This window comes from Lampetra planeri, chromosome 35, assembly GCF_965212315.1.
Source record: "Lampetra planeri chromosome 35, kcLamPlan1.2.h2, whole genome shotgun sequence".
In the NCBI taxonomy this organism is placed as follows: domain Eukaryota; kingdom Metazoa; phylum Chordata; class Hyperoartia; order Petromyzontiformes; family Petromyzontidae; genus Lampetra; species Lampetra planeri.
In genome coordinates this window covers 5,103,548-5,128,358 of record NC_136141.1, presented here as the reverse complement: position 1 = coordinate 5,128,358, position 24,811 = coordinate 5,103,548, and the positions used below count along the sequence as shown (strand labels likewise).

General features: G+C 57.6%; 2 protein-coding genes across 2 annotated transcripts; both read right to left on the bottom strand.

The window, feature by feature from the left end:
* Positions 1-9,891: 9,891 nt before the first annotated feature.
* ITPRIPL2 (ITPRIP like 2) lies at positions 9,892-14,833 on the bottom strand. The gene has a single exon (XM_078610773.1). The coding sequence runs from the start codon at positions 14,743-14,745 to the stop codon at positions 12,643-12,645; it is 2,103 nt and encodes a 700-aa protein (XP_078466899.1). The 5' UTR covers positions 14,746-14,833; the 3' UTR covers positions 9,892-12,642.
* A 4,582-nt stretch (positions 14,834-19,415) lies between these two features.
* LOC144730205 (myeloid-associated differentiation marker-like protein 2) lies at positions 19,416-24,456 on the bottom strand. The gene has a single exon (XM_078610821.1). The coding sequence runs from the start codon at positions 24,454-24,456 to the stop codon at positions 23,299-23,301; it is 1,158 nt and encodes a 385-aa protein (XP_078466947.1). The 3' UTR covers positions 19,416-23,298.
* Positions 24,457-24,811: the final 355 nt, after the last annotated feature.

The following is a 24,811-nucleotide window of genomic DNA, read 5'->3' as shown; positions in this document are numbered from 1 at the left end:
ATAGTGTAGTAGTGTAGTGTATAGTGTAGTGTATAGTGTAGTGTATAGTGTAGTAGTGTAGTGTATAGTGTAGTAGTGTAGTGTATAGTGTAGTAGTGTAGTGTATAGTGTAGTAGTGTAGTGTATAGTGTAGTGTATAGCGTATAGTGTAGTAGTGTAGTGTATAGTGTAGTGTATAGTCGTGTATTGTATAGTGTAGTGTATAGTGTAGTGTATAGTCGTGTATTGTATAGTGTAGTGTATAGTGGTGTAGTGTATAGTGTAGTGTATAGTGTAGTGTATAGTCGTGTATTGTATAGTGTAGTGTATAGTATAGTGTAGTGTATAGTGTATAGTAGTGTAGTGTATTGTATAGTGTAGTGTGTAGTGTATAGTGTAGTGTATAGTGTAGTATACTAGTACAGCAACACCGGTGTGTTGAAGAGCCAAGCCACAGCATTCACAATCTGAGCGTACGACGTTTCGCCAGTAATTACAACCAGCTTCATCAGGCGACAGCCAGTCGACCCGCGGCCGAACTGCTCGGGTTGGCCAAGCGTTGTTGGCAAGAGCACAGCAGCTCAACGACGGGGAGCCCTCGTCAACGCCAGCGCCGTGCGCTGCTGCCGGAGGAGGCATTCTGGGTGACTACCCCACGCGCGCCTCCCCCTTCGACGAAGATTGCAACCGCGTGGCTCGGGCAGGCGGAAGAGAGCGGCTCGCCGTCGTCACAATCGCGGTTTGTGGCGAGTTGACACGGCCAATCATCACCGTCCCTCCGGCGGTCGATAAACTCGCGACCTGCACTCGGCGGGGGAAGGCAACCAACGGCCGCTGCCGCTGCGGGTGGAGTCGCTCCCAACCATAGGAATGTGGAAATGCCATCGCGAGCTCGGGGGGCAGCGGGTTTTTTAAAAATCCTTTATATTAAGTTCACTTGCTTGCTTGCTTGCGCGCTTACGACCGTGCAAATCTTTCGGTCGTTTTTTAACCCACTTCCCGTGATCCAATCGAGCTGACATTTTGCACACAGACTCCGTTGTGCGTGACAATTTATTTTCGTGAAAATTTTTTTCCAAAATTTTCCACTTTTTAGGAAAAAAAATTTTCATATTTAATTTAAAATACCAATGTGATAAAAATGAAACTCTTACTCAAGAAAAACAGAAATGAATAATAAAATACAACCGTTACTACGCATATAAAGGATTTATAGTGAAAAACTTTGTTTTTACGGGTTAATTTTTTGTTTGTTTGTTTGACGCAACCGAGAGACGGGACTGTGGCCTGGGCTCGCGGCCCTTCTGTCCGCCATGCACCGCGAGTCACCTCTGGGAGGTCTCAGTCGACGTCGGCCGGCGAGACACGCCGTGTAGGCAGCAGTGATGGGATCGGCATAGCCTCGGTGCCCTCTCCTTGTACAGAGGCTGCGCGCAACCCGGACCGGTTACGGGGGTCCGGGTTCGACTCCCGGACTGGCTCGTGTAAAGCCCAGCCCCGATGGCTGACTCACCCACTGGCTGGCTGATGGCCACCGGACTGACTAGTCCACTGGCAAACTGGTTGAGTGGCGTGTTCACGCTGGTGCAACGGGTGACTTGTATGCTGGCATCATAGCTCGTAAGCTGAGTAGATGACTGAATGTAACTGACCAATACAGCTGACTCTGGCTGGCACACTGACGGGCTGGTTAGCTTGTACACTGACGTGCTGGTTCGCAAACTGATCAGTGAACTAATAAGCTAGCTCACCCGTACACTGGCTAGCTGACTGACTGATACACTGACTGGCTGGCTGGAACACTGACTAATTGCCTGGCACACTGACTAATTGCCTGGCACATTGACTGACCGGCAGACTGGCATAGACACGAACTGCCTGACCGGCAGACTGGCTCGATGATTCGACTGGCACAGCGACTATGCACGTGTCGTGTATAGTTGCACTAACGAGCTGTCTGTCTGCCGGCTGATGGTCACGCAGTGAATGCGTTATCGCTGACGTAGTGCGTCAATGTGGGGCAAAATGTGGGTAGCCGTACCCACAGCTCTGCCAGCGAATCTAGAATTAGAAACGAGCTCCATCCAAGAGGCGGGGGGCAGAGGGTGGCATTCGCACGCGGTGGCGTAGGCAACCATATACAGCACACACAGTGGGGGCACGCATGCCCCCCTATTAAGCAACCGGGTCCCCTCCCCCCCCCCATTCAGAGGCAGCTACCGCGGGTTAGGGGAGGAGGTGGGGGGGGGGCTCGCTCTATTTCCAGTTAAGGAGCCAAATTGCCATCAATTGGACACTCGTGGCCAAACGTATTGTGGCAGGACCCTCCTGAAAAGAAGGGAGTCTCGCTGAGGATTCGCTAGGTGAGAGTAGGAACATTGGGAATTGCTGTTGTTGTTGTTGTCACGTTGTGGGGCGGCGCTGCAAGCGAGCGTGGAGCGAGTTGCACTTTGTACGATCCCAAATCATGCCGCCCGAGTTCCATTCCCGCTCAGAGCCCAGCAAGAGCGGTGAGTGATTGTCCGAACCGGTAACCTCCCGCCCACCCCGGACGCCCGTTCCCCACACCGCCTTCGCCAACCCGGCACAGACGAGCGTGGCCACGTACGGACAAACAACCCCCTGAGGACTGACACGGCGCGGGGAGAGGTCTGCATCCGTCTAGCAGTGGATAGGCTGAGGCAGTGCCGGATTTTCCCAGTAGCACAAGTAGCTACAATGTGTAGTAGCTATTACTACACATAGTAGCTACACATGTAGTAGCTACGGGCCCCGCACTTTCAAGGGCTCCGCGCTAAATGCTTTCAAGCTATAAATTCCGGTTCAGTGATTCTGCACTTGTTCTATTACTATAGTACTATACTGCCTTCAACTTTTATGAACGACTGGGTGTTTAAGACTAGCGATTTGTCTTGTTATCTGGGGGTATAGCAAATGAAAAAATACGATTATTTCACTATGCAAGTAAAAAAAAAAGTGTGTTTTAATATTTACGTATTTTGTTTTAAATTTAGGGCCCCTTCATAACATATGCTACAGGCCCGGCATTAGCTTAATCCGGCACTGGGCAGAGGGCTGGACGGGGCGGTACATCGGTGATGTGGCGCGTGGTCATATGTTCCTAGAATGGCCACAGACGTTGCCTGCACTCTGTAAGCAAAGATGATGCATTCCTTGACGGAGTATGTGACACTGCCACCCTCCCTCCCTCTCGCTCCCCCCCCACCACCACCACCATGTCCCTGTGCCAGGCTTGGATCCTGAGTCGTGATGCGCCCGCACGGGGGAGGAGGGACGAGTGTCTGGATGATTGGGATGCACGCAAGAACCACGTGCTTTTTACTGTCCTGACTGTACGGAGCTGTGTGGCGCAGTGCTGCAGCCGGAGCCAAGTTGACTCTGCCAGCTGGCCAGCCCGTGTAGCAGTCAACCCCTGTGTCATGTCCCAGTCACAGAACCCATGTGTCATCTAGCCCATGTGCCAGCCAGCCCACGTGCCAGCCAGTCCACGTGCCAACCAGCCTATATTTCATGTGCTAGCCAGACTAAGCGTCCCATGTTAGCAAGCTAAACCACGTGTCAGCCAGCCATGTGCTTCCGTCATGTATTATCCAGCCAATTTTGCCAGCCATGTGATGCAATCCATCGAGCCCATGTGATGCACGCCATCCAAGCCCAGTTGCCATCCATCCAGCCCAGGTTCCAGCCCCCGCCTATTCGACATACACAGCCAGACAGCCAAAATCTCACGGGCGATTACATTACTTGGCGGGCAGTGGGAGACAGCGGTGCGTAACGTTAGACGCGTTATAAAGTTTCTGCTTCTTCTTCTTATAATTGCGCCTGGGCACTGTGACTCTACCCCATGCAGTGCAATTAGCGGGGGAGGCGGGGGATTGGGGGGGGGGGCTGGGGAGTGGGGGTAGTGGGGGGGGGGGGTGGGGGGGGGGGCTGGGGAGTGGGGGGGGCTGGGGATTGGAGGGGGCTGGGGAGTGGGGGGGTGCAATATCGAGTGAGCGGGGGGGAGGGAGTCACGCGTTCTGCCCCCGCGGTCTCGCCTCTCTTCTCAGTCGCGGGGTTTTTAATAGAGGAGGAGGGGGGAGGAGGCTCTGGGCGGCTCTGGGCGGCTCAGAGGTCAGAGGTCACCGCTGAGCCAGCACCGCAGACAGTCTGGGTTCGAATCCGGGTCTCACATTTAGCCGCGTTCCGAGCGGAACGAGTTGATTGGTGATCTCAGCCCAGTCGCGGATGAATTTAGAGACTCGTAGGCTAATATACTGTACACGGAGAGCCGCAACAACAAACAAGAAGCACTGCCGTTCGCCACGAAGTGGCGGAACGTCACCACGGCGCTTGTGCCAGGCTAGGTGCACCTTGAGGCCGTCACGTGAAGTCGCGAAGGCTCGCCCCTGGTTAGAGGTCACCGGATAACGTTTATGGGCCGACTACCACGCCCGACCGCCTTTGTCTCCCTGCACTGTCGCTCCACACACAGGACACACACAGGACACACACTCAGGACACACACATACACAGTGACACACACAGGACACACACACACAAGACACACACACACAGTACACACAGACACACAGTACACACACACAGGACACACAAACTCTCGTGAGGAGCGTGGGGACCGTTCGTGGGGAGTCTCGAGTGGACCCGCTGCTCGCGCTTGGGAGAGTCGACCTGAAGCTTTGGGTCGAGGTCTGCTCATCTCGTCCGCACTGTGCTCAACAACCACCACCGCCACCACCACCACCATCACCACCACCACCATCACCACCATCACCACCACCACCACCACCGCCACCACCACCATCACCACCACCACCACCATCACCACCACCATCACCACCACCACCACCATCACCACCACCACCATCACCACCACCGCCACCACCACCACCACCATCACCACCACCGCCACCACCACCACCACCGCCACCACCACCACCATCACCACCACCACCATCACCACCACCACCACCATCACCACCACCACCACCACCGCCACCATCACCACCACCGCCACCACCACCACCGCCACCATCACCACCACCGCCACCACCACCACCACCGCCACCACCACCACCACCACCATCACCACAACCACCACCACCACCACCGCCACCACCATCACCACCACCACCACCACCACCACCATCACCACCACCACCACCATCACCACCACCATCACCACCATCACCACCACCACCATCACCACCATCACCACCACCGCCGCACCGCAGATCGACGACTAGACACGTGAAGGTCCACACAGATGGGTTCACCAAACCTCCTTGCTGTGCTGCCATCTCGAAGGCCACTGGGTGATTTGGGAGTTTCGCAAATCTCTTTGCGAGCCACCAACCCTCGCCTGCAACGCGCCGTGTGGATCACAGGGCACGCGCCACCACGCACTGCGGTGTTCACTCACTCACCCACTCACCCACACGCTCACTCATCCACTCACTCACCCACTCATCCACTCACTCACCCACTCGCTCACCCACTCATCCACTCACTCACCCACTCACTCACCCACTCACCCACTCACTCACCCACTCATCCACTCACTCATCCACTCACCCACTTACTCACTCACTCACCCACTCACTCACTCATCCACTCATCCACTCACCCACTCACTCACCCACTCATCCACTCGCTCACCCACTCATCCACTCACTCACCCACTCGCTCACCCACTCATCCACTCACCCACTCACCCACTCACTCACCCACTCATCCACTCACTCATCCACTCACCCACTTACTCACTCACTCACCCACTCACTCACTCATCCACTCACCCACTCACCCACTCACTCACTTACTCATCCACTCGCTCACCCACTCATCCACTCACTCACTCACTCACTCACCCACTCACTCACCCATTCACTCACCCACTCACTCACCCACACGCTCACTCACCCGCCCGCTCACCCGCTCACTCACCCACCCACTCACCCGCTCACCCCGCTCGCTCACCTGCTCACTCACTCACCCACTCACTCACCCACTCAACCGCCCGCTCACTTACTCACCCACTCGCTCGCCCGCTCACGCACTCACCCACTCGCCCGCCCACTCACCCACTCGCTCACCCGCCCACCCGCTCACTCACTCACTCACCCACTCACTCACCCATTCACTCACCCACTCACTCACCCACACGCTCACTCACCCGCCCGCTCACCCGCTCACTCACCCACCCACTCACCCGCTCGCTCACCTGCTCACTCACTTACCCACTCACTCACCCACTCAACCGCCCGCTCACTTACTCACCCACTCGCTCGCCCCGCTCACGCACTCACCCACTTGCCCGCCCCACTCACCCACTCGCTCACCCGCCCACCCGCTCACTCACTCACTCACCCACTCACTCACCCATTCACTCACCCACTCACCCACCCACACGCTCACTCACCCGCCCGCTCACCCGCTCTCCTACCCACTCACCCGCTCACCCCGCTCGCTCACCTGCTCACTCACCCACTCACTCACCCACTCAACCGCCCGCTCACTTACTCACCCACTCGCTCGCCCGCTCACGCACTCACCCACTCGCCCGCCCGCCCACTCACCCACTCGCTCACCCGCCCACCCGCTCACTCACTCACTCACCCATTCACTCACCCACTCACTCACCCACACGCTCACTCACCCGCCCGCTCACCCGCTCACCCGCTCGCTCACCTGCTCACTCACTCACCCACTCACTCACCCACTCAACTGCCCGCTCACTTACTCACCCACCCACTCGCTCGCCCGCTCACCCACTCGCACGCTCGTCCACTCACCCACTTGCTCACCCGCTCACCCACTCCCTCGCCCGCTCACCTACCCTTTCACTCTCTCATCACAGGCGAAAGACGCTCCCAGCTTCAGACCCTAAGGCTGGGGGGGGGGGGTCCAAGGCCCCCCCCCCTTCACCACCCGAGATTCCACCCCCACACTCCCCCGGCTGGGCTTGTGCCAACGCCGGCGGTGGCGAGGAGTGAAAGTGGAGACGTGGCACGCGCTGCCCGCTGGTGGGCACCGTGAGGGCACTGCCCGCTGACAGCAGAGGCCCCGTGGCCCGGGCAACGCTCCCAGGCCGAGCTCAGAGCCACCTCCTTCCAAAGACAAATATCCCCCGGATAGCCTTCAGCAGGCTGTTGGGGGCAAGTGCTGTTGGCGAGACGGCAAGGGCGCACGAGGTGCTGGGTGGCCAGCAACACGCCCGGCCAGCCGCCTTTGTCTCCCCGGTGCCGATGCTTACAAACTGCACCGGGTGCTCGTATAATGAAGGTTGAGTCGACCTATGGGGGAGTCCCACTCGGGTTTTGAGTCGGGTCTGGGGTTTGAGTCTGGTCCGGGGTTTGAGTCGGGTCCAGGGTTTGAGTCGAGTCTGGGGTTTGAGTCGGGTCTGGGGTTTGAGTCAGGTCCGGGGTTTGAGTCGGGTCTGGGGTTTGAGTCAGGTCCGGGGTTTGAGTCGGGTCTGGGGTTTGAGTCTGGTCCGGGGTTTGAGTCGGGTCCGGGGTTTGAGTCAGGTCCGGGGTTTGAGTCGGGTCTGGGGTTTGAGTCGGGTCTGGGGTTTGAGTCAGGTCCGGGGTTTGAGTCGGGTCTGGGGTTTGAGTCTGGTCCGGGGTTTGAGTCGGGTCTGGGGTTTGAGTCTGGTCCGGGGTTTGAGTCGGGTCTGGGGTTTGAGTCAGGTCCGGGGTTTGAGTCGGGTCTGGGGTTTGAGTCGGGTCCGGGGTTTGAGTCAGGTCCGGGGTTTGAGTCGGGTCCGGGGTTTGAGTCGGGTCTGGGGTTTGAGTCAGGTCCGGGGTTTGAGTCGGGTCTGGGGTTTGAGTCGGGTCCAGGGTTTGAGTCGAGTCTACGGTTTGAGTCGGGTCCGGGGTTTGAGTCGGGTCCGGGGTTTGAGTCGGGTCCAGGGTTTGAGTCGGGTCCAGGGTTTGAGTCGGGTCCGGGGTTTGAGTCGGGTCCAGGGTGTGAGTCGGGTCCAGGGTTTGAGTCGAGTCTACGGTTTGAGTCGGGTCCGGGGTTTGAGTCGGGTCCGGGGTTTGAGTCGGGTCCAGGGTTTGAGTCGGGTCCAGGGTTTGAGTCGGGTCCGGGGTTTGAGTCGGGTCCAGGGTGTGAGTCGGGTCCAGGGTTTGAGTCGAGTCCGGGGTTTGAGTCGGGTCCAGGGTTTGAGTCGGGTCCGGGGTTTGAGTCGGGTCCGGGGTTTGAGTCGAGTCCGGGGTTTGAGTCGAGTCCGGGGTTTGAGTCGAGTCCGGGGTTTGAGTCGGGTCCAGGGTTTGAGTCGAGTCCGGGGTTTGAGTCGAGTCCGGGGTTTGAGTCGGGTCCGGGGTTTGAGTCGGGTCCAGGGTTTGAGTCGGGTCCAGGGTGAAGGTTCGACTCCGGGCTAAACTGTTGTCTCGAGTCCAGGCCTCTGGCTTCTCTCAAGCGGCGCGAGCAACAGAAAGCAACCCACGCCGCATCGCTCAACAACGCCGGCGACACGGAAACGATCGGCTCACAGACCTGCGCGTGTATAATCGATACAAAAATCACGTTCAAAGCCTGGAGTTTACTCGGTATAAAAAATATAAAACAGTACAAAATCTCGATTACAATCGACGATAACAAAGCCACGAGGTGGTGCAGAGTCGATGTGCGTGATCCACCACCGACCCTCTTTTTCCACAGCCGCCAGGGGACGGGCCCAGCGCGCGACGTCACTCATCGCCATCGCCTCCTTCCATCTGCCAGATCCCACAGGCGTCGTTGCGCAGTCGATAACCTTCGCTTACGAGGTCCTGGTCTACACGGTTCGTCACCACCACCATCATCATCACCACCACCATCATCACCATCACCACCATCATCACCACCATCACCATCATCACCACCATCATCACCACCACCGCCACCCTCACCACCATCATCACCACCATCATCACCACCACCATCACCACCATCATCACCACCACCATCATCACCACCACCACCATCATCATCACCACCACCATCACCACCATCATCACCACCACCACCATCACCACCATCATCACCATCACCACCATCATCACCACCATCACCACCATCACCATCACCCCACCCATGGTCTATCCACTGCTGGACGATGACCTCCACCGAGCCGCCGCCGCCGCCGCCGCGATGTTCACGATCCACTCCGCGGCTCCCGCACGAGAGTGTTTCGTTCCACTGGCTCCCCCCGTTTCGCGACGTCCTCTCATCGCCCCGCTTCGTCATCCCCTCTAACAGGGCAATAAATACCGCGCGCGCGTGCGTGCGTGCGCGCGCGTCGTACGCCGACTATAAAAATATATATATGTAAAATACACGTACGCATACATCTAAACTGCATGTAACTTTCGATTGAAAGCTTTCGTGACTGCAGGGATTCCTCTTCTTGGTTCTTTCGGTAAAGTCACGTAGAATGGAAATAATAAAATAATAAAAATAAAACATGATGAAATAATTCTCACGACGTTTCGGCCACAAACGCAAGCAGCCGTCCTCAGGTGGATAGTCATTCAGACTCTGTCTTATCGACAGACCTGCTCTCCACCTGAGGACGGCTGCTTGCGTTGTGGCCGAAACGTCGTGAGAATTATTTTATTATGTTTTTATTTTTTTATTTCCATTCTACGTGACTTTACCGAAAGAACCAAGAAGATGCATGTACTGTAACTTACACGAACGCCGTGCTGGGTACGTGCACGGACAGGAGGAGGAGGAGGCTTTCACGTAAGCGACCGCGGCTGGCGCGAGGGGCCGCCGAGCGAGTCGCTCCCCACGGCGTTCCGACTCCGCGCCACGGCGGCTCGAGGCAGCGGATCCCCGTGTCAGCTACAGTCGCCTTCACCTTCTCTCTGTCTCTCGCTCTGTCTCTCTCTCTGTCTCTCGCTCTGTCTCTCTGTCTCTCACTCTGTCTCTCTGTCGCTCTGTCTCTCGCTCTGTCTCTCTCTCTCTCTGTCTCTCGCTCTGTCTCTCTCTGTACCAGCGTGGACGGCACCCTCGTGTTCATCTTCTAAGCGCTCGCTCGTCACCGTGGCGTGCGCGATGACCACCACCACCACCACGTGACTTTTCTTTCGTGTTGTGCGCCACAGCGCGTGGATTTGTAGCGTTTATTTCCATTTGTTTGCTGGTGACGTTGTGTATTTCATATCGAAATCGCCTGCGGTGCTTTTGCTGCTGGCGGCAATAAAAGTTGTTTAAAAGTCAAAAAGTATGTGTCTCTCTCTCTGTGTCTCTCTCTGTGTGTGTCTCTCTCTGTGTCTCTCTCTCTGTGTCTCTCTCTGTGTGTGTCTCTCTCTGTGTCTCTCTCTCTGTGTCTCTCTCTGTGTGTGTCTCTCTCTCTGTGTCTCTCTCTGTGTCTCTCTCTCTGTGTCTCTCTCTCTGTGTCTCTCTCTGTGTGTGTCTCTCTCTCTGTGTCTCTCTATGTGTGTGTCTCTCTCTGTGTCTCTCTCTCTGTGTCTCTGTCTCTCTCTCCAAGCCGGCTCAAGCCTCTTGTAAGTCACGCGACTTCTGCACCCCCCCCCCCACACTGAATCCCTACCCCTCTCATCTACATCTCTTATATCTTTAAATAAGCTCAAGCTTTCCCGTAAATCACGTGACTTGCGTGTAGCCACTCCCCCCACTCTGAATCCGACCCTTCTCCCCGCCCCCTGTGAAAACAGACGCTGCGCCTCGTCGCAGCTACCTTCTGCTCACTCCTTACATCTCTCTCTCTTCCCTCCTCTCTCGTCTCTCCCTCCTGCTCCCCTTTCTGCTCCCCCTTCCTGCACCACCGCTCCCCCCCCTCCTCCTCCTCTCTCCCTGCTGCTGCTGCTGCTGCTGCTCGTCCTGGGCTGTGTTATGCTCCTCATCTTTGTCCGTCCCGGCCTCCACTTCTCTCCCCCCCCCCCACCCCGCTCCTCTCTCCTCTTCCCATTCATTCGCCCATCCTTGACTGCCCTGCCCGTGTTGTGTGGCACCGTTACAAAAATCTATCGTAAATTTATAAAAAACCTTAAAATGCAACCAGAAGTCTTTCTGGAGCCTTAATCAGGGATTCATTTATCTCTGCGTATTTTCTGGAACGCTGCGAGGCTGGCCTTGGAGTAGGGATTATATTATCGGCGTAAGGCACTACCACTAGAGTACAAGGTACGGCTGTCCACAATCATCTTTGCATTGTTGTACCCAGCAGTGCAAACAGTGGGGTCCAGTTTCTCAAATGCCCCCCCCTCCCCCAACGTCTCTCTCCACCCAGCAGGATAAATGGGTAAACTTCAATCGCGTGTGCTGGGTGAAGTGTGAGTATGCACACATCTTCCGGCAACACATCTAACAGCGTGGAGGAGTGGCGCATGCTCTGCATCCCTCTAACCCTATAACCATGTAACCCTGTATGAAAAGTGTAACCCGAACCCTATAACACTGTATCTAGCCCTATAACCATGTAATCCTGTAACCGTGGTGAGGACGATATGAGCGACGTGGGTGTGTGTGTGGTTGTGTGTGGGTGTGTGTGTGTAGGTATGTGGTTGTGTGTGTGTGTGTAGGTATGTGTGGGTGTGTGTGTGTGGGTGTGTGGTTGTGTGTGGGTGTGTGTGTGGGGGTATGTGTGGCTGTGTGTGGGTGTGTGTGTGTGGGTATGTGTGGGTGTGTGTGTGTAGGTGTGCCGCTGCAGCAGTGTTCTGGCACGACCTGTCCCAGCTGCGATTGAGAGCCGAGTCTCGAAACTCGGGAGGGTCCCCGCTACACTGGAATGTTTGTAAACGTCCTCGCGTCGTGTAGACACTACGACTGCACCAATCACCAAACTCCAGTCCTGCACCAATAACCAAACTCCAGTACTACACAAATAACCGGGAATGTTCGATGGGCCGACCACGTGTTCTCAATTCTGTCGAGTCGGTGGTTCTCAACGGCGACTTGGCCAAGCGTGGCATTCAGCTCTGTTGAGCTGGTGGTCTGGGCAAGGCCCGAGAGCCTTCGACACACTCGATGCTGCGCGCACCCAGCCGCAGCGTCACGTCGAACTCATCGGCGTCGAGAGTGTGAACCCACGGTCTCCCCCACAGCAATGAGACGGCTGCATCTCGGGTTTCGCCCGCGTTAGGTCTCATCAGCGCACCGTAGCCATCGTTACTTATCTGCTGCAATGGGTCTGCCTTGTTGCGCATTAATGCGGGGGGAGCGGTGGCTACGAAACCCGGCCACCCGAGTTCGATTCCTGCCCACGGCCACCAACACCAGTGACGCACGGCCGTCTTTGTCTCCCCAGCGGCGATGTTTACACACCGCACCCAGGCACTCGTTTAGGGCCGGGTCTATCTAGCCGTGAGCGCGAATCGAATTTCGGGTTTTGTATCCTGCACCCCCGCAAAGCCTCCCACGTGCGCGCCTGAGTTGGTTCTCGCAACAGAACAGCACTTGCCCCAACATCCTGACATAGGTTACCCGGGGCACCTTTGTCTCTGCATACGCGTGGCTACAGACAAAGACCCCCCGTATAGGCTTAACGGGCGATTGTACCCCCGGCTTGTCTACACGTGGCCCGACACCACCGCTGTCCAACGCTCCGTGCTCGTACCCACATCAGCTTCCTTGGCGATCCTCTTGGTCTGTGGTCCCTGATTGGATTCCCCTGTGGTAGGGGTCCCCCTTTTATGGGGGAGGTCCCTTGGTAGGGGTCCCCTTGGTCGGGGTCACCTTGTCGGGGGGTCCGTTGTTAGGGGTCCCCTTGGTGGGAGGTCGCTTGCGCGTCGACCCCGCGGGGCCTTTACCCGCCCCGTCCCCCGCACCTTCGCGCGGTGCCGATCTCCCGGCGAGGCAGCGCTCCGCTCGCTCCCTCGCATCGTCCCTCGCCTCGCGCTCCGCCATAGCGGCCACGGTGTTCCAGAAGAACTCGAGACGAGCGCTCACCCAGCGCAGCTCTCCCGGCTGCACGCCCTGCAGAAGATTCGCCTCCAGCTGCTGCTGGTGCTGCTGCTGGTGCCGGGTTCCTCGCGTCGCGGGGCGCCGCTCCGGCTGCTGGGGACTGCGCTGCCACGCGGTGGCGGGGACAAGGGCAGCGCTGCCCAGGAACGGGTGCGGAAGCTGCCCCCGATCCAGGCAGCCCCGCAGGAAGGTCACGAGGTCTCCCAGCCTCTGCGAGAGCCGCTCCTCCCCCCACGTTTCGGGGAACCCCGATTCCTGACCCCGGTGGCCCCGTGATCTCGACGCGGCCGCGGCTCTGCAGGGCCCCGGATTGCCGCCGGGGGCCTCCTCCGCCGCGCCGCCGTTGGCGCCGCAGGGCCCCGTGGAGGTTGACGAGCCCAGGATGAGGTGGAAGAGCGCGGCCTTGAGGTGGAAGGTGCAGAGGAGGCGCGACCACAGCGCGGCCGCCGCGGGGTCGCGGTGGCGCAGCTCGGCTCCCGTCACGTCCCTGAAGGCCTTGAGCAGCTGCAGGCACGTGATGTGGCACGGCGGGCCTCTCGCGCCGGGCTCCGAGGGGCCATGGGGGCCCAAGCCGGGCCCGCCGAGCGCCGCGAGCCGCGCAAAGAGGCGCTGCTCGTGCGCCGGGAACAGGGCTCTCCAGGCCGGTGCCGGGCACGGGAACTCGGGGGGTGATGTCGGGGTGGAGGTGGGAGTCTGGGTTCGGGTCTGGGGTGAGGTTGATGCATGGGTTGGAGTCAGATTCGGGGTTGGGGTCGCAGTTGAGGTGGGGGTCAGCGTCTGGGTCACTTTCGGGGTCTGCGTTGGCGTCAGAGTCGGCGTTGCGGTTGGGGTCTCGGTTGGAGTCTGGTTCTCGCTCTGGGTAGGGATCTGAGTTGGGGTCCGTGTTGAGGTGGGGGTCATGGCCGGGTTTAGACTCGGGGTCTCACCCTCTCCCCACTGCGGCGTCAGGAACGCAGCCCCAACGCCGCCGCCGTTGTCTCCGCCGTCGTCGCTGGCCGCAGCAGCAGCAGCGAGGGGCAGCGCGGGCAGCATCCAGACGCGCAGGGGCAGGCGGCAGCACACGAAGTCCGCGCGGGGCAGGATGCGCACAACGACGCGGCCACGGGACTCGCGCGCGCTCACCGCGAGCGCGCACCCCGCGCCGAGACGCGCTCGCACCGCGCCCGCCGCGCGCAGCACCGCGCCGCGGAACCACGCGTGGACGCGCTCGGGGCACAGAGCGGCCCCGGTCGGGCAACAGAAGCCCTCGGCGAGGGCCCTGCAGGCGAGCGGGGCCCGCAGAGGGCAGTGGCCGTGAGGGGTCGGGGCCCCCTCTCCGCAGCGCGCGCGGTGCGTGGATCGCGCGGCGCAGAGCGCGGGGACGCAACCCGCGGCCGCCGGAACGCGCAGGGGAATGAGGAGGTCGTACGAGTCGGGACGCACGATGGCGTGCTGCTCGTAGCCGGACCCCGCGGGCACGAAGTCCCCGCGGAGGGCGGGTCCCCAAGGGTCTCCCGCGTAGGGGTCACCCCGGTGGGAGCCGTCGGGGCGCGCCACCAACGCCACCGCGTCCAGTAAGGCCCGCGCGACGCGCTCCACGTGCGACTTGGCGTGCGCCACGGCGTGCGCAGAGACGCGCAGCCGCCGCCGGTGCAGGAGGACGAGGAGCGGCGAGGGGACCGGGCCGAGGGGAGCCGAGACCCCGCAGATCCCGACGCCGATGCCCGGTGGTGTCGCCGGCTCCTGCGCGGCCGCGGTTTTCTTGTCGAGCAGCGGCGTCGCGCGCTCGCGCGGAAGGGAGCGCAGCTTGTTCCGCACGTTCACCAGCACCACCGTCGTGGTCACCATCATCAACAGCAGCAGCAGCAGCAAGAGGGCGAGGAGCGGCCGCTCTGACAGGAAAGGCAGGGCGTGGAGCAACGCTGCGGACAGAGAATGCCGCTCCTGCTGCTGCTGCTGCTCCTGCTGCTGCTGCTGCTGCTGCTGCTGCTGCTCCTGCTGCTCCTGCTGCTCCTGCTGCTCCTGCTGCTGCTGCTCCTGCTGCTGCTCCTGCTGCTGCTGCTGTTGCTGCTGCTCCTGCTGCTGCTGCTCCTGCTGTTGCTGCTGCTCCTGCTGCTGCTCCTGCTGCTCCTGCTGCTGCTGCTGCTCCTGCTGCTTCTGCTGCTGCTGCTGCTGCTCCTGCTGCTGCTCCTGCTGCTTCTGCTCCTGCTGCTTCTGCTGCTGCTGCTGCTGCTCCTGCTGCTGCTCGTGCTGCTGCTGCTGCTGTTGCTGCGGAGGAGGAGGAGGTGGCGAGGGGTCGGCACTCCCCGCTGCCCGCGGCTCGAGCGCGCTCAGGTAGAAGGTGCAGCAGAGAGCCGTGGCCACGCACAGCGCAGCGGAGACCTCCCGGGGCAATCCCAGGGGCAAGGCCATGATGGCCGCGGGGGTCCTGGGGCCGGGACGCGGGCCCTGACCCTCCGCGCGGCCGCGATGGAGGAGGAGGAGGCGGCGGCGACACCGGGAGGGGTGAGGCGCATTGCCCTTTGGAGGCGTCCCGGTCGAGTCTGGGATCGTGGCGGGCGTTGCCCTCTTGATCCGCGGCCTCTCTTCCTCCCGGTCGCTCTTTCTCTTCCTCCTCCTCCTCCTCCCCCGCCCGTCTTTGTCTCTCTATCTCTCTCTCTCTCCCTCCCCCGGCTCCGTAGGCTCAGCCTCTTCCGTTGTGAGGCGCCGTTACGCAGCGGAACTGGAGGGGGACTCCGAGGGGGCGGTGGTGGGGGGGAGACGTGGAGTTGGAGCAAAACGGGAACTGAGCGGAGTGTGGGAGTTTGGCAGTGTGAGTGTGTGTGTGGGAGTGTGAGTGTACATGTGTGAGTGAGTGTGTGTGAGTGTGTGTGGGAGTGTGAGTGTACGTGTGTGAGTGAGTGTGTGTGAGTGTGTGTGGGAGTGTGAGTGTACGTGTGTGAGTGAGTGTGTGTGAGTGTGTGTGGGAGTGTGAGTGTACGTGTGTGAGTGAGTGTGTGTGAGTGTGTGTGGGAGTGTGAGTGTACGTGTGTGAGTGAGTGTGTGTGAGTGTGTGTGAGTGTACGTGTGTGAGTGAGTGTGTGTGAGTGTGTGTGAGTGTACGTGTGTGAGTGAGTGTGTGTGAGTGTGTGTGGGAGTGTGAGTGTACATGTGTGAGTGAGTGTGTGTGAGTGTGTGTGGGAGTGTGAGTGTACGTGTGTGAGTGAGTGTGTGTGAGTGTGTGTGGGAGTGTGAGTGTACGTGTGTGAGTGAGTGTGTGTGAGTGTGTGTGAGTGTACGTGTGTGAGTGAGTGTGTGTGAGTGTGTGTGAGTGTACGTGTGTGAGTGAGTGTGTGTGAGTGTGAGTGTACATGTGTGAGTGAGTATGTGTGTGAGTGTGTGTGAGTGTACGTGTGTGAGTGTACATGTGTGAGTGAGTGTGTGTGAGTGTGTGTGGGAGTGTGAGTGTACGTGTGTGAGTGAGTGTGTGTGAGTGTGTGTGTGAATGTACATGTGTGAGTGAGTGAGTGTGAGTGTGTGTGGCAGTGTGAGTGTACGTGTGTGAGTGTGTGTGAGTGTACGTGTGTGAGTGAGTGTGTGTGAGTGTGTGAGTGAGTGTGAGTGTACGTGTGTGAGTGTGTGTGAGTGTACGTGTGTGAGTGTGTGTGAGTGAGTGTGAGTGTGATTGTGTGTGGGAGTGTGAGTGTGTGTGAGTGAGTGTACGTGTGGGAGTGAGTGGGAGTGTACGTGTGGGAGTGAGTGAGTGCGTGTGTGAGTATGTGTGAGTGAGTGTGTGAGTGTGTTGAGTGTGTGTGAGTGTGTGAGTGAGTGTGAGTGTACGTGTGTGAGTGTGAGTGAGTGTGAGTGTACGTGTGTGAGTGTGTGTGACTGAGTGTGTGTGTGATTGTGTGTGGGAGTGTGAGTGTGTGTGTGTACGTGTGTGAGTGTGTGTGAGTGAGTTTACGTGTGGGAGTGAGTGTGAGTGTACGTGTGGGAGTAAGTGTGTGAGTGAGTGTGTGTGTGAGTATGTGTGAGTGAGTGTGTGAGTGTGTGTGTTGAGTGTGAGTAAGTGTGTGTAAGTGTGAGTGTGTGTAAGTGTGAGTGAGTGACTGAGTGAGTGTGTGAGTGAGTGTACGTGTGGGAGTGAGTGTGTGAGTGAGTGTGTGTAAGTGTGAGTGAGTGTGAGTGAGTGACTGAGTGAGTGTGTGAGTGAGTGGGAGTGTGAGTGTGTGTAAGTGTGAGTGTGTGTAAGTGTGAGTGAGTGACTGAGTGAGTGTGTGAGTGAGTGCGAGTGAGTGGGAGTGTGAGTGTGTGTAAGTGTGAGTGTGTGTAAGTGTGAGTGAGTGAGTGAGTGTGTGAGTGTACGTGTGGGAGTGAGTGTGTGAGTGAGTGTGTGTGTGAGTGAGTGTGTTAGTGTGTGTGTTGAATGTGAGTGTGTAAGTGTGTGTAAGTGTGAGTGAGTGACTGAGTGAGTGTGAGTGAGTGGGAGTGTGGGAGTGTGAGTGTGTGTGTGTGGGGAGCGGTAGCGCGCTGCTCTACGAACCTGGAGACCCGGGTTCGATTCCCGCTCACGGCCAAGACCAGTGACGATTATCTGAACCGGTCCTGGGCCTCCCCTAGGTCGACTCAGCCTCAAATGAGTACCTGGTGCGATGTGATCAACATCGCCACTGGGGAGACAAAGGCGGTCGGGTGTGGTGCTGGCCACCCACCCCCTCGTGTGCCGTGCCGGCCTTCATAGGTGCTCGCTAACAGCACTTGCCCCAACAGTCTGTTAAGGCTACACGGGGGATCTTTGTGAGTGAGTGCGTGGCAGTGTGTACCATGCCGGTCTTCGGAGGCGCTCGCCTACAGCACTTGCCCCAACAGTATGCTAAGGCTATACGGGGGACCGTTGTCTTTGTGGCAGTGTGATGAGCGTGGGAGTATAATGAGTGTTTGTGAGTGTGTATGTATGTACTGTATGTGTGTGAGTGTGAGCGTGTCTTCTCTTGTATATTGGGGAGCGGTGGTGCAGTGGTAATCTCGCTGTGCACGGCCAACACCAATGACGAGTATAGCTGAACCGGTCCTGCTCCTCCATTAGGTCGACTCAGCCTTAAATGAGTACCCGGTGTGATATGTAGTCAACGTCGGCACGAGGGAGACAAGAGCGGCCGGTCGTGGTTTGTGGAAACCCAACCGCCGCTCCTCGTGTGCCGTGCCGGCCTTCAAAGGTGTTCATCGCTAACTGCACTTGCCCCGGCAGCCCCGTGTAGGCTACACGGGGTATCTTCATCTGTGCGTCGGGTATATTTAGCGGAGCGCAGAGCCACGGGGGGCACGGGGGGCAAGGCCACGCCGAGGCGCCGTGCCCTGCCCGGGTGATCTCAGCTTGTTTATTTGTATGTTTATTCAGTCGTGGTAGCTGAGCTATAAAAGCAACGTCAACGTTGTAATCAATAAGAGTGTACGCGTGGTGTGCGGGAGGGGAGGGGTGCGAGATAAGACGGTGGTGGTGGTGGTGGGAGGAGATTCCAGAGTGGAGCGGTGCGAGGGAAGACGCAAAAGGAGAAGTGAGGTGAGTCTGCAGTGTGGTGAGTCAGGCGAGTGGGTGGGTAGGTGGGTGGGAAGGTGGGTGGGTAGGTAGGTGAGTAGGTGGGTGGGTGAGTATGTGGGTGGGTAGGTGGGTGAGTGAGTAGGTGGTGGGTGGGTAGGTAGGTAGGTGGGTAGGTGGGTGGGTAGGTGGGTGGGTAGGTGGGTGAGTGTGTAGGTGGGTGGGTGAGTACGTGTTTGAGTGGATGGGTGAATAGGTGGGTGAGTGTGTAGTTGTGTGGGTGAGTAGGTGGGTGGGTGGGTAGGTGGGTGAGTAGGTGGGTGGGTAGGTGGGTGAGTAGGTGGGTGAGTAGGTGGGTGGGTGAATATGTGGGTGGGTAGGTGGGTGAGTGAGTAGGTGGTGGGTGGGTAGGTGGGTGGGTAGGTGGGTGAGTGTGTAGATGGGTGGGTGAGTACGTGGTTGAGTGGATGGGTGAATAGGTGGGTGAGTGTGTAGGTGGGTGGGTGAGTAGGTGGGTGAGTAGGTGGGTGAGTGTCTATGTGAGTGGGTGAGTAGGTGGGTAGGTGGAGAGACTTGTTTTGACTTGCAGTGGGGACAAGATGAAACACCCAGCACCTCCGATTACCACGCTGGGCTACGCACGGCGCGAAAGAAGTTCCACATACATTACATCCAGACCAAGCGTCGTACGCCGGTGCAGGGATCTACGTATGTATGCAGGACTTCTCACGCACCGTGCTAATCGCAGGTGAAGTTCACTCATTGAGTGAGCTTCACCCATTGAGTGGGCTTCACTCATCAACCACGGTAGTGGCAGTAGCGATAGAAGAGAGACAAGGAGGCGGCTGGCCGCCGGTGAGTGAGCGAGTGGCTGCCACAGAATCGGTGAGTGCCGTATCACCAAGCTCCCCCCCCCCCCGATCACCGCTCTGCCTCCCCCCCACGATCACGACTCACGCGGACACACGCGCGCACGCAGGCAGCAACAACAGCAGGGGCGCGTGTGTAACTGTATTGCACAAATTCGCGTTTATTTAAGTTAATTGTAAAAAAAGAAACATCACAAAACGAATTAGTCACAAATGACCGCCTTGGGCGAGCGCGCTGGCACGGCAGTTCCGGGATCAACACAGGGCCTCATGTACAGACAAAGACAGAGATCCCCCACCCCCCGGATAGCCTTAACAGACTGCTGGGGCAAGTGCTGCCAGTCAGTTGCACCTACGAAGGCCGGAACAGCACATGGGGGGGGGGGGAGGGGTGTTGGCAAATACCACGCCCGGCCGCATTTGTCTCCCTCGTGGCGATATTTACACATCGCACCGGGTACTCATTTTTGAGGTTGAGTCGACCTAGGGGAGGCCCATGACCGGTTCAGATAATCGTCACTGGTGTTTGTGGCTGTCAGTGGGAATGGAACTCGGATCGCCGGGCAATATCCACTACACTACCGCTTCCCAATATACATACGCTCCCTACACACACACACGTGTGTGTGTGTAGGGAGCGTATGTGTGTGTGATTGACTCGCCCGACGTTTCGGGCTCTAGTCCTCTGTATAGAAAACATAGACAAAGATCCCTTCTCCATAGGTGCTCGCTCACAGCACTTGCCCCAACAGTCTGTTAAAGCTGCACGGTGGATCTTTATCTTTGTGTATATACAATTTTATCCTACCGCATGTACATTAATACTGCATCTTTGAGCGATATCATTTCAACCGTTGATGCAGTTTACATGAAGTGTACATCCCCTTGTGTCAATCCACTGCTGGATGAAGGCCGCCTCCCCACGCCGCGTCGCTCGTAAGGGGGGCCTTGCTTGACCATACTTCACCACGCTGGTCAGTGCGGGTTGGTGAAGCGGTGGTGGGGTGGTGGGGAGACCAGAATCGGTGCCTAGAGCACTCTTAGCCACTCATGTGAGCCGTGGTCGGGAATGGAACGGTGGGTTCCATTGCGCATTGCGCTAACCGCTGTCCCACCGTTCCCAAACACCGGCGTTGCGTCCACGTGACCTGTACTTTCACGCGCGGGCGATGTCTCGTGGCTCGGGGGGGGGGGTGACCTCGAAGAAGCAGAAGAAGAAGTGTCACCTTTGTGGTCTTATTGCCTTCGACCAGTGTGGCTCATAACCTTTAATTGCAACATCGCACCCCTTTGGTTTCTTAATCGTTACAAAACAACAACAACAACACTGTACAATGTCAATAAATACGTCGGGGTTTCGTGAAACGAAGTAAGTTGTAACTCACGCGCGCCCGTGTTCAATTCGTGTTTTCGATGATTTAGCTTCTAAAAAAATGTGGCCTTGTCTCGCCACCCCCAGAAAGGGCATCTCGCACCCCCAAGGGGTGCGTCCACCCCAGGTTAAGAACCCACTGTTCTAGATATGTATATAATGTGCGGAAAAACCGGCTTAACCAAATTAACCGGTTTATGTATTTACGTTGAGCGGTTACCGGTTATGCAAGAATATAACGTGTTTAACTATCTCAGCGTCGATGTCGTTCATGTTGTGTGTTGTGTGCGATAGGCTCACGAAAACTCGTCCACTCGCAAATGCAGGCCCTTAAATTTGGCATGACGTAAAGAATGTGGGTGAAAAAAAAATCGACAATTGAATCGAACTGCGACAAATACATTCCGTTGCGGCTGAGGTGCGATGTCGGTTCTTGTGTGTGTGATGTGCATCGCGGTGGCTAGGAGATGATAACTACCTCGCCTGGTATGCAGGAGGTCGTGGGTTCGATCCCGACCCTGACGCCTGCTGCTTTATATTTGGAGTTTCGTGGTCGCGTGGACTTTTTTTCTCCGGGTCCTCCGGTTTTCCCCTCGACATTGAGAAATACGCGTCTTAGATGAATTGGCTGCAATACATTTCCACATGATAAGCCACTTCGTTGAACTATCATTTGTGGCCAGGTCGCTTCTGACAAGGAGTTATATAGCTCAGTGGGCCTTACCTGGTAAAATAAAAATAAATATAAAAGGAAAACTGTGTACGTGTGTGTCATATCCATAACCGGAATCCGGCCTCGGCGGGCTTTTTATCGGCTTGAGCGTCACACTCTTAAAACCACGGGTCCGACAGACAGGGCTTGCTCGCGACAAGGCGCGTGGTTTAGTGGTTTCGGCGACCTTCAAAAGCACCCAGAGGCAGAAGCAGAGAAACATTTTGGCGTTTTGTTTGTGCCCCCAAATTGTGCGAGGTTTCGATATTGGACATTTCTTTTTCAGTTTTACAACTGAAGTAACTTCGTCATTTCCGTTTAAATCTGTAGCTACAAAAAAAATGTGTCCCGTGCCCCAATAACAACGCCAACAACACACGTCATGCGTTATTGTCGAATTTTGCTCAGGATTTGTTTTCAAAGGGCATTGCTGTTGATTGTTAGCTGTCGTCACGGGTTCGTGTCCGCTGGGGTCGTTCATTCCGGCCGAGAGAAGCCGTCACGTCCCGCATGCGAACTCCGCTCCTTCTAATTCTGCTCGAGGAAACGCGGCCGAGGGACAACAGCTTCCCACTGCGGTATGTATATGTCTACTGTATACGCGTGTGGAAAGACTACATTGGAAAAGGCATTACTTTAGAACCGCTTTTCGTTGTTCTCGTTGTGATTAGCACGGTTGGCTACGTACGGTGCGAAAGAAGTTTAACGGGTCACACGTGTTCCATTCGATGGCGAATCGATCTCGCGAAGAGACTTCATCTTACGCAGCGATCACGCGCGCACACACGGGCACAGCACTCAAATAATGACGACATTCGGCCCGTGAGTAAGCATCCGCTGCTGGATGAAGGAGGGGGGGAGGGGTTTGACCATATTTCACCACGCTGGTCAGTGATGTTAACCCTGGTTCGGGAATGAAACCCAGGGCGGTCGGGTTCACAGCGCAGTGCGCTAACCGCTGCGCCACCGCTCCAACGTACGCGGTATATGCGCGCACATACCAAAACATACACACAGCGATACATACACATTGAGAAAAGCTTAGATACACACATACTTACACACACCTTGACAAAGAAACAGATATACATACACTTGTATTCATAATGCTATATTTACAGATACATAATCACGTACATACATTAAAGCACACACACACACATACGGCATATACTTAAATACAAATACATGACTATCATTACTGAAGCATGTTCACTACGTACGTATATTATATAAATACAGTATATCAATATTGCCGTACACACGTCGCATATATACACACAGATGTATGGGTCACTGACATTCACAAACGGAACACGACACGTATGCACATAGCATATACAAGCACAAATATCCCCCGTATAGCCTTTAACGGACTGTTGGGGAAAGTGCTGTTAGCGAGCACCTATTAAGGCGGGGATGGGTCACGAGGGGATGGTGTGTTCAGCTCCACGCCTACCCGAGCCCCTTTGTCTCCCCAGTGCCGATGTTTACACATCGCCACCGGTACTCAATTAAGGCCGAGTCAACCTAGGGGTGACCCAGGACCGGCTCAGATATTCTTCACCCGATGTTGGCAGTCCAACCTCGCGTCTCATGCACACACAGACACACAACAGACACATATGTATACACATTGAGTATACGGTACATACACACACACATGCCCATACAGCCAGACGAACACACACACGCACACACGCATGTAAACTCGTCCACGCCTCGTCCCAGACCCGCACCGTTCTCACAGCGCATTGCACTAACCACTGCGCCACCGCTCCCGTGTGTACCCACTCACCCAACCATGTGCACACGCGTACACGCAAAGAGCACACGCGCACACACAAACACACGCGCGCTCGCATCATGTAAACTCGTCCACGCATCACTCATCTCTCGCGTTCCAGACCTGCGCCTCGCTGCTCCATCTCCTCTCTCAACAGCGATTGCTGGCCCCGCCAGGGTATGGCGGAGGCACTGACTTGTGGGGCTGCTTCAACTGCGGCTGCTGCAACTTCTGCTGCTGATGCTTCTGCTGCTGCTTCTGCTGCTGCTGCTGCTGATGCTGCTGCTGCGGCAGGCGCTGCTCGTGTCCGGCGCTCGCGCGGCGCAGGGCGCGCTGGCTGCACGCCAGGTCGGCCACGTAGGCGACGAGGTTGAGTGCCGTGAATGCGCTCACGAGGACGTGGACGTCCCACGCGCAGCGCTCGTGCGCGCAGCGCGACGGCCGCGCGGGGCTCCCATACTGGGGGTCGAAGGCGTACACGGGCCAGATGACGGCCGCGCTCACGTAGAGCAGCACGGACAGCAGAGTGGCGAGCGCCACGCCGCGCTCCAGCGGCACGCAGCACGCGGCCGCCGCGGTGGCTGTGGCGGTGGTGGCGGCGGTGGTGGTGCCGCTGGTCGCGTCTGCGGCGGCGCCGCCGCGAATGCTCAGCACGGTGACGAGCAGCGTGAGCGCGAGGCACAGGCAGTAGACCGCCAGGCACCAGTGCGTGGCCAGGTAGCGGCCGTACTGCCCTCCGCTGAAGACGCAGCCCAGGATGACGGCGCCGCAGAAGATTTCGGCGACGCGCAGGAGGCCCGAGACGCTCGCCATGGCCGCGCGGCCCTCCGCCGCCTTGCCGGGCCGCGCCACGGCGAGACCCGCGTCGATGCCGTAGGCGAGGCAGGCGCCCGCCGAGCAGCAGGTGACGGCCACCCTGAAGGCGCGCACGGCCTCGCAGCCGCGGAAGAAGCACTGGTAGTCGCGCAGCGAGAAGAGCGGGTAGAGCGCGGAGGCGGTGGCGCAGAGGAGCGCGGCGAGCGCGGCCAGGGAGACGCGCAGGTTGTGCCACGAGGCGGGGATGCAGGCGGAGACGCGCGACAGCTCGAGCACGAGCACGGCCGCGCTCAGCGCCAGGCACACGGCCCAGACGAGGAGGCAGAGGAGGCCGTAGGAGAATGCCCAGCCGCCGCGGTGCACGGCGAGGCTGAGCGCCGCGCACGTGAGGGCCGCCTGTAGCAGGCGCAGGAGGCCGCGCGGGCTCAGCACGGAGCCCCAGTCCAGGTAGCCGCCGCCGCCGCCGACGTCTTCGTTGTCGCCGCCGTCCATCCCCTCTCCTGGGGTATGGGCGCAGCGAGGGTGGGGTCATCATCATAAATGCCGCCATAATCACCATCATCATAATCATCATCGTCATCATCATAAATGCCATCATAATCACCATCATCATCATAAGTGCCATCATAATCACCATCATCATAATCATCATCGTCATCATCATAAATGCCATCATAATCACCATCATCATCATAAGTGCCATCATAATCACCATCATCATAATCACCATCATCATCATAAGTGCCATCATAATCACCATCATCATAATCATCGTCATCATCATAAATGCCACCATAATCACCATCATCATAATCATCATCATCATCATCATCATAAATGCCACCAT